At 37.6% G+C, this 19,388-nt stretch overlaps 1 protein-coding gene across 12 annotated transcripts in view; it reads right to left on the bottom strand.

Moving 5' to 3' along the window:
• Positions 1 to 19,388, bottom strand: part of SOX5 (SRY-box transcription factor 5) — a 1,177,820-nt gene that overhangs the window by 27,369 nt on the left and 1,131,063 nt on the right. For all 12 annotated transcript variants that reach the window (XM_070371195.1, XM_070371198.1, XM_070371200.1 and 9 more), the window contains one exon: positions 17,149 to 17,294. In XM_070371195.1, the coding sequence (XP_070227296.1) occupies positions 17,149 to 17,294 (146 nt within the window). The remainder of the gene's footprint in view (positions 1 to 17,148; positions 17,295 to 19,388) is intronic.

Raw genomic sequence — 19,388 nt, forward strand, 5'->3', positions numbered from 1 at the left:
TTTTCTAAATCCAGCTTGAACATCTGGAAGTTCATGGTTCATGTACTATTGAAGCCTGGCTTGTAGAATTGTGAGCATTACTTGGTTAGCGTGTGAGATGAGTGCAATTGTGCGGTAGTTTGAACATTCTTTGGTATTGCCTTTCTTTGGGATTGGAATGAAAACTGACCATTTCCAGTTTTGCAGCCACTGCTGCATTTTCCAAATTTGCTGGCATATCCAGTGCAGCACTTTTATGGCATCATCTTTTAGGATTTGAAATAGCTCAAGTAGAATTCCATCACCTCCACTAGCTTAGTGAAGCTTCCTAAGGCCCACTTGACTTTGCAATTCAGGATGTCTGGCTCTAGGTGGGTGATTACACCATCGTGGTTATCTGGGTCATGAAGATATTTTTTGTATAGCTCTTCTGTAAATTCTTGCCACCTATTCTTAATATCTTCTGCTTCTGTTAGGTCCATACCATTTCTGTCCTTCACTGTGCCCATCTTTGCACGAAATATTCCCTTGGTATCTCTAATTTTTTTGAAGAGATCTCTAGTCTTTCCCATTCTATTGTTTTCCTCTATTTCTTTGCATTGATCACTGAGGAAGGTTTTCTTATCTCTCCTTTTTATTCTTTGGAACTCTGGATTCAAATGGGTATACCTTTGCTTTTCTCCTTTGCCTTTCATTTCTCTTCTTTTCTCAGCTATCTCTAAGGCCTCCTGAGACAACCATTTTGCCCTTATGCATTTCTTTTTCTTGAGGGTGTTCTTGATCACTGCCTCCTGTACAATGTCAAGAACTTCCATCCATAGTTCTTTAGGCACTCTGTCTATCAGATCTAATCCCTTGAATCTATTTGTCTCTTCTACTGTATAATCATAAGGGATTTGATTAGGTCATACCTCAGTGGTCTAGCAGTTTTCCCTAGTTCAATTTAGGCCTGAATTTGGCAATAAGGAGTTCACTATCTGGGCCACAGTCAGCTCCCAGTCTTGTTTTGGCTGACCCTATAGAGCTTCTCCATCTTTGGCTGCAAGAATACAATCAGTCTGATTTTGGTATTGACCATCTGGTGATGTCCATGTGTAGAGTCTTCTCTTCTGTTGTTGGTAGAGAGTTTGCTACTCCAGTGCATTCTCTTGGCAAAACTCTATTAGCCCTTGCCCTGCTTCATTTTGTACTCGAAGGCCAAACTTGCTTGTTACTCCAGGTATCTCTTGACTTCCTATTTTTGCATTCCAGTCCCCTATAAAGAAAAGGACATCTTTTTTTGGTGTTAGTTCTAGAAGTTCTTGTTGGTCTTTATAGAACCATTCAACTTCAGCTTCTTCAGCATTACTGGTCAGAGCATAGCCTTGGATTACTGTGATATTGAAAGGTTTGACTTGGAAACGAACAGAGGTCCTTCTTTTGTTTTTGAGACTACAGCCAAGAGCTGCATTTTGGACTCTTTTGTTGACTATGAGGGTACCCCATTTCTTCTATGGGATTCTTGCCCACAGGAGTAGATATAATGGTCATCTGAGTTAAATTGGCCCATTTCAGTCCATTTTAATTCACTGATTCCTAAATGTTGATGTTCACTGTTGCCATCTCCTGTTTGACCACCTCCAATTTGTCTTGATTCATGCAATATTGTGCTTTATAGCATCGGACTTCATATTTCAGTGTCATATCTTTTTGCCTTTTCATGCTGTTCATATGCAGAGTACATTTTGCAAAATGTTGGGCTGGATAAAGCACAAGCTGGAAGCAAGATTGCTGGGAGAAATATCAATAATCTCAGATACACAGATGTCACCACACTTACGGCAGAAAGCAAAGAAGAACCAAAGAACCTCTTAATGAAAGTGAAAGAGGAGAGTGAAAAAGCTGGCTTAAAACTCAACATTCAAAAAACGAACATCATGGCATCCTGTCCCATCACTTCATGGCAAATAGATGGGGAAACAATGGAAACAGTGACAGACTTTATTTTCTTGGGCTCCAAAACCACTGCTGATGGTGACTGCAGCCATGAAATTAAAAGATGCTTGCTTCCTCGAAGAAAAGCTATGACCAACCTAGACAGCATATTAAAAAGCAGAGATATTACTTTGCCCACAAAGGTCTCTGTAGTCAAAGCTATGGTTTTTCCAGTAGTCGTGTGTGGTTGTGAGAGTTGGACTATAAAAAAAGTGAGTGCCGAAGAGTTGATACTTTTGAACTGTGGTGTTGGAGAAGACTCTTGAGAGTCCCCTGGACTGCAAGGAGATCCATCCATTCAATCCTAAAGGAAATCAGCCCTGAATATTCACTGGAAGGACTGATGTTAAAGCTGATACTCCAATACTTTGGCCACTTGATGCAAAGAGGTGACTCACTGGAAAAGACCCTGGTGTTGGGCAAGATTAAAGGCAGGAGGATAAGAAGATGGCAGAGGATGAGGCAGTTGGATGGCATCACTGACTTGATGGACATGAGTTTGAGCAAGCTCTGGGAGTGGGTGATGGACAGGGAAACCTGGCATGCTGCAGTTCATGGGTTGCAAAGAGTTTGGACATGACTGACTGAAAGACTGAACTGCTCTGAAATAGAGGCAGCTGAATCAAAATGATGGCAGTATATATCAGGTAGAGAGCTGGTAAGTGGGAAGTTGCTGAAAATAAGAAATAGCAAAGAAAATGCTTTTGTGAAAATAGAAAAATACATTGATATGTAGAGGTGACAATTTTATCAATTATACTCTTAATTCCACTGGCTGATAAAGAGCACATTAGTCAAGAATTTGTACAAAAAATACCCCTACCTACCCCAACTCTTAAGAGCAGCGTTCTGGAACACAAATCAGTACAGCACTTATTCTTTAAACTGCCCTCTCAATGCTATTCAAAGACTGCCCTGAAACTTACAAGATTCATTCATCTTCTCTCTTTAACTTTTTTCCTATTAGAAATAAAGCGAACAACAACAATAAGAAAAAACAAATTTAAAGCAATACTGGCCAAAATTCTGAACAGCCCTGAGGAACATCAGAATACAGGGTGTAAACAGATTAATGACTACAAAGAAGTCAACATGAAACAGTCCTGAGGATTTGCAAATAATGACCAAACAAGATGACCCATACGCTTTCTTTCATGGATAAAAACTTCCTATTGGATAACAATTAGAGTTCCTTTGGAAAGATGAGTCCTCTCTGGCTAATCAAATCTTATACAACTTTGTGAGTTTACTAAGATCAAGGAGAAACTTTAGGTAAAGTCTGTTTTTACTAGAAAAAATTTTCTGATCCTATGTTGACTTGAACAAACATTCAAGTGAACTGTATCTAATCTACAGAAGAAAAGAAAGTTTTAGACAATATAGTTTCTTGGGGTCAGATGAATAACTCTAAAACTAAATATTCAAAGAACCATTATTAATGTGTTAATATTCTCTTAGGAAACTGGCAGCTGGTCTCAGGTTCTGTGGCTTATCCAATAACTTGAATAATGGAAAACAGATCATGTACTGTTTGTCCATGACACCAGGCTATGGTGGGAATCAACAAGGAGAGCCAAGAAATAGCTAAAGAGATGTGGGTAATTAGTTGATTAGAAGTGGTCATTAAAGATCAGTGCTTTTTAGGCCAACAATATTCCAAATGGCAAAAGGCTAAAGATCAACGGTTAAAGGACATATTTAAAAATACAGACAATAACCTATATAGAAAATAATGACTTAGGGATCAGGAACATGAGATAACTAAACTCTGTCATATACATTAGCCATTACTTAAGACAATTAACCTCCCTGAGTTTCAGGGTCCTAATTTGTAAAATGGGGTTTTAATATATGATAGATACTTATTAAGTTTAAAAAATGAAGAAGATACACTTTTAACATTACAGAAAAAGTAAATGAGAGAAATGGAAAAGAAAAATATTCTTCCTAGAATATAAGAATTACAGGAATAGTTATTTCAATATGCATATTAAGTATCCTGCTATGATTATGATCCTTTATTGTCCATGACCATAGTGGACAAATATGCATTAAAATGGAGATGCTTGTAACAACTCTAAAAGTTGTTGGGGTTTTTCTTCTCCTCCTGTGCATCATCCCTGACAATATATTTAATCTTTTTTATTTTCCATTTATTACTCAGGCATGATATAAGACTAGTATTATTTAAATTGAAAAGTACTCCTATTCCATTTCTTCAACTTACACAGAAAACAACTAAAAATTCACTGTGTTTGTAAAGGCTCAAATGCACATCCGTGTTGATATTTCATGGAGCAGTCAAAACAAAACAAAAGAAACCCACACAAATTGTGCTTTACAGGAAGTAGATATACTTCCTTAGTGTCCTAAGCCTAAACAGTACGTGAGTAGATGCTTCCTCTATGACTCCTTGAAATTGGGATTTATAAGTGATGAGCTGTGCTTACCATCACACAAACAAACACAAAGAGCTGGGCTGTGGATCAGCTATCATAATGAACATCCCTGAAATAAAGCCCACAAAGCTATAAAAGTCATAAAAAGCACATGCATGAAATGACAGAATAGAGTGTGACTGTCAAATGTTGACTCAGTAACAGTTAAACCCCTTCTGGCTGCCCTTTTTTATGATCTCCTTCTATACTAATGGCACGGGAAGAAGAAAGAAACAAAAAAGGTTTTTAACCCTTCAATTATGTGAACCTCCGAGACCACCAAAGAAGATGAAAGATTATTTATAATGTCATAACGATTTATCAGTTGGAAACTTTTTTTCATCGGCTTAAGTAGAATATAAAGAAACAATGAACGTGCCTAAGACAACCCTCCATCTCTCAGTCTCACCCTTGTTTACTGAGATTGCCATTTTCTAAAAAAAAAAAAGCATCCACCCATGTGATATAGCCGCACAAATGGAAGAGAAAGCTTTGTTGTAAAAGCTTTACAACAAATAATGTACAAACACACATGCGCACACACACACACTTTCATCCAACACCAACAAAAATGCAATCTGAAGAAATTTTTCACTTATTTTATTCTGGTCAAATGTGAATTTCGCAGAAACTTTGGTACTCTGACACTTTGGTATTCCTTAGGAGTATTTTTCCATTCATTTTCTCAATCAGAGAATCATATGGATATATGAACTAAGGGATAGGAAAGGTCTATAAATATCTTTTGGTTTAGTCATCTCAAAAAAATGCCTTATCGAATCCTGATTTTTTCCCTTCCAAATTCAGAGATTCCTATTGTGAAGAAAATAATAAATTAGAACCCAAATTTTGTTTCCACAATCTAATTTCATTTTGTGAACTTTGGAAGCCAGCTTCATGATATGTCCCTTAAAGTATAATCCTTGCTGAATTTCATAGAAACTTAGTTTCATCAGGAAATCTGATCAAAGTGAATTGTATTGGCAGACCAAGTTTTCTTAAGAAGTATTATGAAGCTGAAGGTAGATGGAATTGTTTTGAAGGAAATACACAGCTTCTATGAATGCAAATCTTAATCTGAATTAATACATTTCCAAGACAGAAAAATGACTTGTGGGTAAAATTGATGAATCCCTATTTATAATTTTTAAAGAACTGATTGTAAAGTGGGAGAAATATTAGAAAATGGAATATAAAGAACTAATTCTGATTTTCATGAATAAAGAGAAAAACTGAAGAACAATGACCTGAGCACTTAATGAATGTTCTGGAAAAGACAGAGCTGATTGTTATAGATTCGTTCAGGGCCCTTCGTAGAGGAGGTGGTGACAAGAAGCTAATACAAATTTACTAAGAAAAAGTATGTTATAATGGTCTAATTTCTTTTTCTACAAAAATTGGAAAACAGACTAGGGAAGCTCATGGCCATAGTCTTTTGGAATTTAGCTCAGCTTTGGGTTATGTTCCTATCAATATATTTGTTGTCTACATGGAGAAAGTGCATAGGGCCTTAAAAGAGACAGTTGAAGAGGAGATCAACAATCTCTGTCTTTACATATCTTAAGAAACTCCAGGTTTATGAAGAACCAAGACCTGTTGTTTGTGGAAAAGAGACGGGATTTGGCCATATAAAGCAACAGAATACTGACCAATGGTTGTAAGTTACCAAGTGAAAGTGTATGAACCACTGAAGAAAGAGTTATATTAAAAAAGATGTCTATTCCTTAAGTGGGCTGTCTTAGGATGCAGAAATCTTCACCTCCCTGGAGGTTTTCAAATATTGGCCATATGACTGCCTGCCTGGCAATTCAACATCAGATAATAGGTTGCATTAAAGGCCCTTTTCACTTTCTTTCAGTTCTATGTTCCACTTGACTGGAATTGCTCAAACAAAACTAAAATATTTTGACAAATATATAAAGATATACATGTTTCTCTATCCATGATGATAATTTCCTCAGAAGCTGTTAATTAGTTTCAAAATGTAAAGGCACTCCATTTATAGTTGAGAATGCTATAGTCGTTTTCTTAAATTCAAGGAAGATACTTCAAATTATGAAACAAAAGCTAAAAAAGATATGATTACTGAAATAAATTTTGTGAAAGGACTGTCCAACAATACTCAGATTTACATACTTAGGTACATGGTGAAGGACACAGTCTTCTGTCCAAATTCAACATTACTGCCATGTAGAGGAAGAACTCACTGAGTGTGGAGGTGTAACGCACAGAAAAGCAAACTCAAAGGAATCCGTAAGAAACATATAATTCACAAAGAGGGTATATATGAATAATATCATGGTAAAATACTGGTCCTTGCTTACATGTCCCAGGGGTGATTATGGTTTGTACATGTGGAAAGGAGAAGGAAGGAGAGGAAAAATCTAAGACCTGGGTTTCAGGTGTCAGAAGTCAGCCAAAGTCTAAAAAAAAGTGTTTATTTCAAACCACGGTAGATACAGATACTATGCACATCAAGTCAGATCTGAAGGGTTAATGTGAGAAAAATAAGAGGCCAACAAAGGAAAATAGAATTCACAACCTACACAGGATGTCCGGTAGGTGGGAGGGCTGCATAGATGTAAACACAAAGCTGGAATGAGGTCTGATGTTAATTGTTCTATAAACAATGGGTAACTCAGTTACTGAGCTACAGAATCGTATAGAACTTTTTCATTTTTCCATTTCATAGAATAAAGTTGTAAAACTGTCTGCCTTCTTATGAATGTAGCCTCAGTAGCCAGTAGTTACTTCAGTTAAATAAATATAATTAGACTATTTTAAAGAGAAATGGTTTGGTTCCGAAATACCGGGTCTGACAAATAGAAACAAGCATAACAGGGTTATAGTTCACTTTTCAATTATCCATGGTAGTTTTAGAGAAAAACTTAACAGTAGAATAGATATTTAAAATCTCATTTTAATGAACAGCCAAAACTTTACATGTTTTATGAGCGCTGGTATGAGAAGCAAAATAAATAAGATTGAACATATTCTTTCTGTTTTCTGGCTCATCCTCAAAAGAAGGGGGCTGGTATGTAGTGAAAAAAGGGAGACCTAGAAAAGGAACAGAAACAGGAAAAACAAAGAAATGAAGAAAAGATACAGACAGAAGCTATGGAGATGCTGGTTGCTAAAAGGATTTTTTGGTGTGATAAATCCTCAAAAATGTACTAAATAATATACATGGCCAACATTAGGGTACAAGCCAATCAAACAGGAACTGGCTTACTTTCTTGTATGTCTTCAGCACGGTCCATTAGAAAAGAGACTGAAATTTAAACCAGAGGACCTTGGTTTAAAAACTGATCTACCACTTGAACTTCTATAATAATCTCACATCTCGTTTTTTTTTTTAATTTTTAAAACAAAGATATGAATACTGTTGTTCTGTTTATACTATGGTACTAAACTGAAATTTAATGTGAAAGCAATTGGAAAAAGGTAAGATGCAAACTAAATATATCAGTAGCCATTATTACTCCTTTATTACTTGTATCCTCATAAACAAGTCTTTTTCATTTGTAAAAGAAAAGGTGCAAGTGGAAAGACTCAATGGGACCCTCTGAAATAAATGCTAAACTCAGAATATTTTCCTCATAATTTTAAATCCATATTGTTAATGTTATTTGAAATAAACAACAAGAAAACACAATATATCTACTAAGTATGAGAATAACTAAAAAACAAATGGTTCTTTGATTAGTTCAGTGCCTAATGTTGAACTGTCTTAAAGACAACTATTTAATCTTGAAGCTAAGAAAGGGAGAAAGGGAGAAGGGAAGGAAAGGCCATTCTTAGTAGACAAGGTTTTTAAAAATAACATTTCTGGTCCAACAACAAAAGTGATTCTTATTTTACTTAGAAAATTTGAAAAAAATCAGAAATGTGGTTACATACATGTAAATTTACAACCCGTCATCTTGGCATAATGATTGTTTATTCTTCTTCTGGTCTTTTATCTGTGCAACATGGAAATGTACTTTAAAAATATCTAGATTATCTCCACAGAGTGTTTTCAAATGTGCTTTTTTCAGGAATCCTATCGTGAGCCTATCCTCATATCCTTAAATGAATAGACAATTTCAATCATCAGAGAGGCCTGTGGGTGTCTATCTGAAAGCCCAATTTGGCATGCCCCGTGTGTCTCTTTTTATTGGACCATCCTGCACTAACCCCTCTACCAGAATGATGTAAAGAACACAAGACTCTCTGTTTGAAAACATGCACAGCTTTTCTAGGCTTGAAAATTAAACCATAAAAAGTTTACTGGAGAAAAAAAAAAAAAACCTTTAAAAAGCTCCTTAAAAACTCACACCATAATTGCTCCCCACCAAGCGTGGGCACTTGCTAGCTGCAAGTAGTGGCACTGTGACAAATGTAGCAAAGCTGAAAGCAGGCTATACTAAGAGAAAGAAAAAGTCTTCCACTGGCCATCTGTGAAAATAAGGCATGTGGCCATTAAATGCAGAGGCTGTAAATATACACAAACTCCATGAAGCAAATGGCAAAAAAGGACTAAACTTCAAGCTCAAACAAATCAAAATGTTTAATGCATAGTTACCACTGCTGGACGAAAACAGCTCTGATCTTTGCAGTCTGCAAACTCGGCATGTATTTCAATTAAATACCCCCAAAAAGAAAAGAAAGAAAAAGAAAGAAATGAAAAGACACAGAAGAAAACCATCTGGAACAAAAGGCTATAGACAGCCTATACTCAATTTCTAGAAACAAACAGCCCCTTTAACTTGCATCAGCCTGTCGAGAATGTCGATTGGAATTATTGAAAGGCTGACATATAGAGTGATGGATGGGTGATGACATAATACCTATTTGCCTTTTTGTCATGGTCTGTGAAAACTGGCTGCTCTGTGCTGATAATATTCACCAAGGGGTTTTCCTCTCCCCTCCTGTCCCATAAGAAGTGTTCCCTAGCTAAGACACTCAGAATTAAGAAGGTTTTATGAAAGAAAAACAAAAGAAAAGAAAACCTAAGGATCAAATGCCAACTTGCATATAAAAAGCTGGTCTAGATTTCCTAATAATCAGTTGCCTAGAAAGCAGTTCTCTATCCATTTTACATACATATTTAGAGAGAATCCAATAATAAAAAGGCAAATATTCAATTTCAGATTTCATGTAGCTTTTAATTAAAGTTACCAAATAAATAATTACATGTAGAAATAAAAATAATATATACTCTTATTTTTATAAAGACAAAATCTTAATCATTTGTATTATTTTAATTTGTTCCTAAGTAAATTCTAATCAGAAGGTTTGAAAAGTCAAGGGACATCTTGACAAACACCCATGCACACCCCAAGAAAAACCTCCTATTTTGTCCCACTGTTGGAATGATCTATCTCATTCCCTCCTGAACGATTTCCCTAACATGGCTTCCTCCTTCCTCCTTCATTCAGTGGTAAGAGGAGTTTTTCCTCTTACCACTGGAATGTCTAGCTCTAATTTGACTTCTCTAATTCATTTTAGCTAAAGGCAACATCTCCAAAAGCCATCCATAAATCATTAATTAATTGTAATGCCTGCCACTGAATACAAAGGCGCGAGTTCCTCCATACTCTTTTTCAAAGCAAACCTGTAGTTCACAATTCCTCACATGCCTTCTCCTTATCTAAGAGCAGGAGCATGTGTTAGATAATGCTCAACTAGATACACTGTGTCAGTTTCTGAAGAGTTAACACTGTTGGCCCCATCCATCAGCTGGCTAGCGAAGCATCAGGAAAGAATGATGGATGTAAAATTATTACAGGGCTGCCATCTGATACACTTACTGCCATTTGTAACTAATGCTGGGACTGACACACTTTTTTTTTCATTATTAAACATCCACATTAAGTCAACATTGGTCACTGTCATTTCGTGTTCGGCACTCTGTTAAAGGGAAAGAATAGGGTTGACAATGGCGGAAAAGAGGAGGTTGTAACGGAAGAGCTTCAAAGTGCCAGAGTAAAAAGCATTAACTTTTGTTTACAAGTCCATCCATGTCGTATGTGGAAAGGCTTCTTATGAATGTGACTGACACCAAATAGAGAAACTGATTTCATTATTGAGTAAATCATTATAAAATATACACGTTTTTCACCAAATTTTCATCTTATTCTGTAGAAATCTGCCAAGAATTTTCACTGAATCGCAGAAGGAAAAGTAAGACACTTTTCCAGATATTCTCACTTGCAATTATTGATTAATGCATAGCATGTGCTGGTGTTTAGATTTCACACACACTTCAGGCAATTAATGTTTGATGCATAAATTCTCTACCTTAAGACATATTTGTATGTTTATTTTTGTGAATGACATCTATTTTATATATAAGAAGTAATACAGAAGTTGGCCATAATATGTAGAAACTATGTGAATGAATATACACTCACTGACTTAACCTGGCTCCAAGCAATGTTTTCTTGAATGCATGCCCGTATGAAATTTAATTCCTTCTGAAAACACAGACAAGGTATAAGGCCCTGGGCATGTAACAGAGAAAAGCAAAGGCAGGTAGATAGATGACCTCAAATGTAACCAAAACAAACCAGCTTTATGATGAAAATATTTGAGAACCTCAATTATCATTTCTATAATGTAGCTGTGGCTGACAATGGCATTTTCCTACCCAATAGTAAGAGATGCCTGCTCCTTGGAAGGAAATCTATGACAAACCTAGATAGCGCATTAAAAAGCAGAGACGTCTCTTTGCCGACAAAGGGCCATATAGTTAAAGCAATGGTTTTTCCTGTAGTCATATATGGATGTGAGAGTTGGACCATAATGAAGGCTGAGTGCTAAAGAATTGATGCTTCTGAATTGTGGTGCTGGAGAAGACTCCTGAGGGTTTCCTGGACAGCAAGGAGTTCAAACCAGTCAATCCTAAGGAAATCAAGCCTGAATATTCATTGGAAGGGCTGATATCGAAGCTGAAGCTCCAATATTTTGGCCACCTGATGTGAAGAGCCAACTTTTTGGCTGGGGAAGAATGAAGGCAAAAGGAAAAAGGGGCAGCAGAGTGTGAGATGGTTAGATAGCACCACTAACTCAATGAATATGAGTGTGAGCAAACTCAGGGAGTGGGTGAAGGACAGGGAAGCCTAGCCTGACTGTAGTCCCTGAGGTTGCAAAGAGTGGGATATGGCTTAGCGACTGAACAACAACAACAAAGCCACTCTAGTCTTGCTTTTGGTCCCCACCAATATAATCTTTGATCTTAAGATATCCCTTAAGTGTGAGGGTGATCTGGCTGTGACCTCTGTCACCCCACTGGTCTTCAGGGTTGACTGGGTGATCTGGCTGGCTAAATAGATATTCCCTTTCCTGCCTCAGGGCTCCATGTGCATCCCTCCTGGAGCTGCACACTTGGTGGAAGAAGATGACCTTCCACAATAGGGGAGGGTGCTTACTCAGTCAGGGACACACGAGAAGCTGTTCTTCCCTGCTAGAACCTCCAAACAAGCTCTCAAGGTCCACTCATAGAAGAGAGTAGGCTAATCAAGCTTCCATGACTCCAGACACACCCAAATGAGGTGCTATATGTGGCAGTCAGCCTTTTTAAAAAAAAAAAAAAAAAAAGATATCCTTTGATTTCAGGAAGGATAAGATAAGGTCTCTAATTCAGTCCTGGAAAATAATTTGTGATCTCTCTTCCTTGACCAGTAATGTGCAAATAACCCAGGTCTCCCCAAATGAGACATTTACAGAAGTCAGCATGAAGGGTGAAGTGAAATATCCCTATGTGAATGAAGAAGGAGCTTTAGTGAAGAGAAAACTTCTGAGTCTGCATGTCTTCAAGGGATAGTTGTAGATGCATCAAAATTTTGTGATGCTAAGGGATTGAGTGAGTGAGTGAGTGAAGCTGCTCAGTCATGTACGACTCTTTGTGACCCCATGGACTGTAGCCCACCAGGCTCCTCCCCCATGGGATTCTCCAAGCAAGAGTACTGGAGTGGGTTGCCATTTCCTTCTCCAGGGGATCTTCCTGACTCAGGGATCGAACCCGGGTCTTCTGCATTCCAGGCAGACGCTTTAACCTCTGAGCCACCGGAGTCACTCCGTTAAGGGAACTTAATGCTAAGGGAACAACCTAGATAATCAGGATTTCAACCCTGACATTATTGAGCTGATGAACTAAAGCTACCAATCTCTTACTCCTGAACTTCATTATGTGCTCCAAACTAAGCGTTATTTGCTGAAGCTACGATAGTTAGATATCCTGATACTTGTCACGAAAAGCTCTTCTAACAGATGTTACAGCACAGGCCATCATCTTTCTAGGACAACTACAATGGGAGTGAGGGAAGTGATAAAAGAAAGCTCTAGTGTGTTCCACATTTCGGTGCATGCCAGAGGGCTCAGTGGTAAAGAACCTACCTCCCAATGCAGGAGATACAGGTTCAATCCTTGGGTCAGGTCAGGAATACCCCCTGGAGTAGGAAATGGTAGCCCCACTCCAGTATTCTTGCCTGGAAAATCCCATGGACAGAGGAGCCTGGTGGGCAATAGTCCACAGGGCTGCCAAGAGTCAGACGTGTCTAAGTGACTGAGTACACACAGACAAGGGCACCTTCAAATCAAGGTCAGAACCTGAATATGAAGCTGGTCAAAGCTGTGCCATTTGGGTGTTAAAAATGGCAAGATTTGGGAGAATGGCATTGAAACATGTGAAATGTCATGTATGAAACGAGATGCCAGTCCAGGTTCAATGCACGATGCTGGATGCTTGGGACTGGTGCACTGGGACGACCCAGAGGGATGGTATGGGGAGGGAGGAGGGAGGAGGGTTCAGGATGGATTTTCTTTTATAAATAAAAAATAAATAAATAAAATAAAAATAAAGGTAATAAAAAAAAAATGCAAGTAGGTGGTTTTTATAAAACAAATGTATATATATGAGGGTCTTCTGAGTCTTCCTACCTGAGAAGATGACTTATTCATCCATCACACTAATCTGTAACCGAGCTGAGTGCTAAAAGATAACATTATTTGAATATACAATCAAGCTATAATTAACCAGAGATGACAATTATAAATAACATTGTGTCCCAGAGTTTCCAAGAAACCTGACATACACAGATCTTGGGTATGTTGAAACACTTCCAAGAAAAGTAAAGAAATGAAAAATCTCTTAGAAGTCTTCAATTAAAATGTGTTTCAGTACAAACGACTTTCATTATGTGTTTTGGTACATATGACTGGAAAACATTTGTCCCTCTCTTCACACCTCTAATTGTTTTCACTGCCCAATTACAGCTTTTCAGAATTAAGACATTCTAGTTAAGACAAGCATGTTGGTCATTTGAAATGTGAAGAAAAGTTAAAGTGTATAAGACTTGTGTACCCTAGAAAACAGATCTCTGTTATAGGTTTCCAATTATCTGGATCTTGGGTCATGCCAGCTCCTTCTATCTTTCTCTCTCCTTCTTCCCCACTTCTTACATTTATGTCACATACTTTCAGGATTTAGGAAGTTGGAAGGATTGCTAGAGAAAAAATGTCATCCTTTTAGGAGGGGAAGAGGAATTTATTTATATATATATATATATTTATTGCCTTTATTCCTTTTGTTAGGATCTGTGAGGCAAAATTTCAAGCCAACTACTGATCTAACTATATACTTTGGCCATGGATAAAGTTGGACGATTATAACAATCTACTAAAAAGGTAGGTATTAAAAAATGATGACACCGTATGTCTAGTGATGCTGCTTCATGTGGAAAAACAAGCAGCCACTTCTGTTGAGTCAGGTATATAAGTGATTTGATATGCTCAGCAACACGGGGTCGTAATTCAGTTCCTGTAGGAATTTACCCACATAAATACACCGTGATTAACAATCAAAATCATAATTTGATCTAAACTGTAAGCTCTGTAATAGGCAGAGAACATATTTCCTTGTTCTCAATACAAGTACACAGCAGCACTGTCCCTGATACGTATGGGTCCTAATGTTGAATAATGACTAATTAAAAGATATAAATTTGACATTATTTCATTCCCATGAGTTGCAAGACATAGATTGATCATTAATTTTGTACAAATGTCAGCTAAGCCAGTTCAACAGGAAAAGGCAACCACAGTAATTCCTGCTTCTAAGAGAGCTTCAGTCTCAAGTGTCAAGGGATGAACTAATTTGAATTCTCCAGCTGAAAAGGTTTACTTACACATTACAAGTGTTTGCCAGACTACTGCAATAATGGATTTTTATATTTTCATATTTTACAGTTACATGATGCAATTTCATTTTTTTAGATTTTCACTTAAAAATCCATAAAAATATAAGATCATAGTTGAAGATGTAACTCTATTGCATTGATAGGGCATGGTGAAGAGATTCAGGAGCATAAACTTCTTGAGGATGAAGATATCTTAATTGGCCAACAGATTCTGGCAGGTATTACTTATAGAATATTTTTTTTTAAGTTACTATAATTCTGTAAAAGAGAAAGGAAAATTGAAAGGAGTCGTTTTCAACAGAGGCAACTCACTCATGCAGCTCAAATAGGAGATGCTGACCAGAGAAATAAAACAAAGTCTGATTGTGGAAGTAGAAGATGAAGTGGAAATAAGGTCCCGAACAATGAACACTATGGAATAAAATGAATGCAGATGGTTCCACTCCTGTTACTTAATCAAAAGGCTGAGCAGAGTCACTGGAGCCGGCATGAAGTCATGTGTTAGAACAACAGCTGATCTGTATTAGAGAAGATTAACTCACAGTGCCATGGTGGAAGGCCCAGGATTATTTTATGTACTTCTATTGCCTTACAAGCCGTCAGCACAATTATTGCCCTCCGATGTGAATGACTGATCTGTAACCACAGCTAAACAGCATGCTGCTTAGGGGCCTAGGAGCTTCATGAAGATGAATTTCCATACCATCAAAGTGCTTTTAATGGGTTCCCTGATCCAACCACAAGGCCTGTTTTGCAAGTATATAGAACTCTGGATGAAGGCTTCCTGTCCAAAAGGATTTGGTCGGTTGTCACTTGACAATTCCCAGCCAGCGCAGGGGAGGAGAGGGGGGAGATAGGTAGAGTTGTCTCTGCTTTGGAGGATTAAAAAAAAAAAAAAAGGGTACAGATGCTGGCTGAATGCAACCAACTGCTGTATCCACAGCTGAATTCAATGCGCTTAACAAATAACGGCAATTTAGCTATGCTTGCGAGGAATAGCTTGAGTCACTTTGCATTAGCATCTGGCTGAGTGTTAAACTCATTTCTACATGGGGTGCAGAGAAAAGGAATTTCTGTTCAAGCATCCTTTCAAGAATGTTTAAGTATTTGAATATAAATTCCTTTATGCTTGCCATCATTCCTTCTTTGAGTTGTCACTTCGTTTTCCCCCTTCCCTTCTGGTGCTTAGAGTTAGAAAATTTTTGTGTTCTTCGAACTGCACCATTGTTGCTCTTCTTAGGATGTGAGACTGCCAGGGAGGAACACTTGACCATGCTTGGCTCTCCCCTCTAGGAACAACAGAACTGAAATCATGTCTCCATCTTTCTGACCCATGGTCAGGTCAGAAGTACAGAAGTACATAACTTCAAGCATTCTATAGTAATATAACATATTACGTTTGCTGAATAAAACACAATGTAGCTTAGACAAAATAGTTTGAAATTACTGTAGCCCAGATAAAGTACACTTGGGGCAGGATCACACCTTCATTCACTATGCAAATTGCTAGCTTCTATATCCCGGATTGGGAAGATCCCCTGGAGAAGGGAATGGCAACCCACCCCAGCATTCTTGCCTAGAGAATCCCATGGACAGAGGAGCCTGGAGGGCTACAGTCCAAGGGGTGGCAAAGAGTTGGACATGACTGAATGACATTTTCACTTTCACTTAGAGATTATACGTAAAATTCCATAGAAAACCTGGGAAACCGGAAAGTTATCCAAATGAGCAGCCTGTCCATTCTGGATGATGCTGTTTGACTCATAAGCTTCCTTGAGTTATTACTAAGTAGCTGATTATTTTTTCTCTTATATACTGTATTTAGCTACTGGATTTTGAGAAAAAGGGGATTCAATGACACTTTAAAATTTGAATTAAAAATACCAAATATGACCAAAGGAAGTATAATCACTTCAAACCTTCTATAGTAACATATTATTTTTTTCTGAATTAAATACAATGTAGCTTAGGCAAAATAGTTTGAAATTATTATAGCACAGATAAATTCAGAAGTTTCACTGGGCTTAAGTATAATAATAGGTATATTAATACTGTTCCCATTTTAAAGAAAAAACTTTGTTTTACAATCAAGTGAAAATTTCCAATTGTGCAGTCACTTACAACGTGACAGTGCTTCGTGCTAGAAACATGTTACGATAAGCTCAGGCTCTTAGATACTTAGACCTCGAGCACGGGTATCATCCAAGCTTACGCTGATTAAAGAAGATTCAGCATTTTCAAATCCAGCTCATCCCCAAATACAAGTTGAGCATCTCTGTAAAGCAAAACTTTCACTTAGACCCAGATATTTCAAATGCCACTCTATTTCAATACAAAGTGATGGCAGAAGAGGGGATAGTAATTGTCAATAAGGTTCAGATGGATAGAAGAGAATTATAACCCTTCTCATTTCCAGATGGTTTTGATTACGATGGGCATGAAGAATTCTGAACCGATCAAGGGAAAGAGGGAGGGAGAACAGTCATTCTGAGGATGGTGAGAAAAGAAAAAGATAAAGAAGATATTCAAGCAATTTAAGTATTTTTGGAAAGCCAACCATTATTTTAGGAACTCACCTTTTCTGTCCGGCAGTTATTGAGACCTAGACTATTCACAACAGCCACCTTCCCGTCAAGCACCTGCTGTTCCCGCCGGAGCTGCTCCTTCATCTGCCGAGCTTCTTGGATTGCCTTGGTGACAGCATCATGGTCATTTAAATAACCTGAAGATGTAACAGAATGAAGGATATGTTTTGCACAAACATATAGATGGGTTAACCTTCCACCATAAAAATCACTTCTTTTTTGGGAGTGGCTAGTGTCTGGCATATACTAATTTTTTCAGTGGAATCAGTCTGAGATGAATGAATGAATGAATAATTGATGATGACTGATTCACATAATTACATCAACATGGTGCCAAACATCTGTTACCAAAACGTAATATTTAAGTGAAATACAGCTGGTTCCACATGTTTGAAAAGATGTTTAAAACATAATCTTTAAATAAACTTTTTTAGTCACCTGAGTATCTTGTAGTGCAAAAATACAACCTATCTTTAATTTTTTTTTCCCCTTTGAGGATCATTTGAATGTTACCAGAGAATACAAGTATTGATAATTATCACTGTTATTTACTGATACTCTCATAGTATTAGAAATGTCAATTTAGAGTTTGAGTATGACCACCTCATGTGAAGAGTTGACTCATTGGAAAAGACTCTGATGCTGGGAGGGATTGGGGGCAGGAGGAAAAGGGGAAGACAGAGGATGAGATGGCTGGATGGCATCACCGACTCGACGGACGTGGGTTTGTGTCAACTCCGGAAGATGGTGATGGACAGGGAGGCCTGGCGTGCTGCGATTCGTGGGGTCGCAGAGTCGGACACGACTGAGAGACTGAACTGAACTGATGACGCTATTAGGTTTGTCATATACAGAAGGAACAAATCACTATTAACCGACTCTGGAAGAAGAGCATTCTCCCCCTTGCATCCATCCATGGTGAAGTAAACCATAGATGGCAGTGGCTTGTGACAGATACAGACTTGCGGTGGTGAAGAGGCGAAATCTCAAGCACAAAATGTAACTGAGCACCTGTAATTGTTGGATAAGAAATGGTGGCTACTGGGTAACTATAATCACACTTAATTCACACTCTTAATAGGATGGTCAAATGACCAACTTATGTCTGCAACTCCACAATCCATAGTAAAAAAAAAAAAAAAAAAAAAAGCCAAGCTATGTCTTTTAAAGAATAACAGGTGTAAGGAGAAAGGCTAATTTTAATTTTAATTTTAACACTGGTCATTTAATTTGATGCACACTATGCTGATAATCTGCATGATTTTAGGGGAGAATAGTGAGGGAAAGGGATCATTTTGCAAATATTGAAAGGAGAGCTAATATATCATCTTTCACTGTCCCTATCTTTTAACTAGGGCATAAAATGGCATAAACTGAATCTATAATATGAAATTGCCCAGAAAAGGGACTTGTTTGTGACATGAGGCTAAATCTAACCAGATCCATTGGTGAATTGTGACAGATGGAGGGACTGTGAGACAGAAGGCAGGCACTAATCACACATAAAATGACCGGCTTGCCTCAACATGTTCCATGGATTCCAGCAAACTTTACACCCTAATCCATTTTTAGAACAAAAAACATCTGGGCCATAAATCCTCTAATCTGCCAAAACACGCTATTAAATCCCCTGATTTGTTGAAAAACACTAAGATTAAAGAAAGGAAATATAAAATGGCTAACTGCCGTGTTAGGAAAGTGTTATTAATACTCTTTCTTTGTCTCAATTATGAATGTTCTGGTACTAAAGAGCCTTGTCTAATCATGTCAGATTACACATCCTCGTTATATTACTAGACTCTTCTATCTGATCTGCTGATTGCCAAAAAAACCTAGAATACTTTCGTGCTGCTTAAACATTTCTATTGAAGAAGCTGATGTCAGATTAGCACAGCGCTTTGGTGCTGTGCTTCTAAATGTGGCATGTCTTTTCCCCTTTATTATGTACAGACTGAGCATTGTCCTCTGATCTTGAGGCAGAAAGAGAAGTTCCAGGGCAGGCAACAGAAAGGGGAGCCTTGAGATACTATCTATTTTGCTTTTCTGAGCTCAATTCATTGGAACGTATTCAAAAAAACAACACATCCTTGCTCATTACAAATACAATATGAATAAAAAACAACTAGTTAGATCTAGGTCAGATTAACCTTTAGGGTTAACATGTACCTTAACTTATGGTCATTTTTAACCTTCTAGCATCCTCAGCATCCTGACTTGATACTTAAATATTA

Source organism: Bos mutus, chromosome 5 (assembly GCF_027580195.1).
Source record: "Bos mutus isolate GX-2022 chromosome 5, NWIPB_WYAK_1.1, whole genome shotgun sequence".
Taxonomy (NCBI): domain Eukaryota; kingdom Metazoa; phylum Chordata; class Mammalia; order Artiodactyla; family Bovidae; genus Bos; species Bos mutus.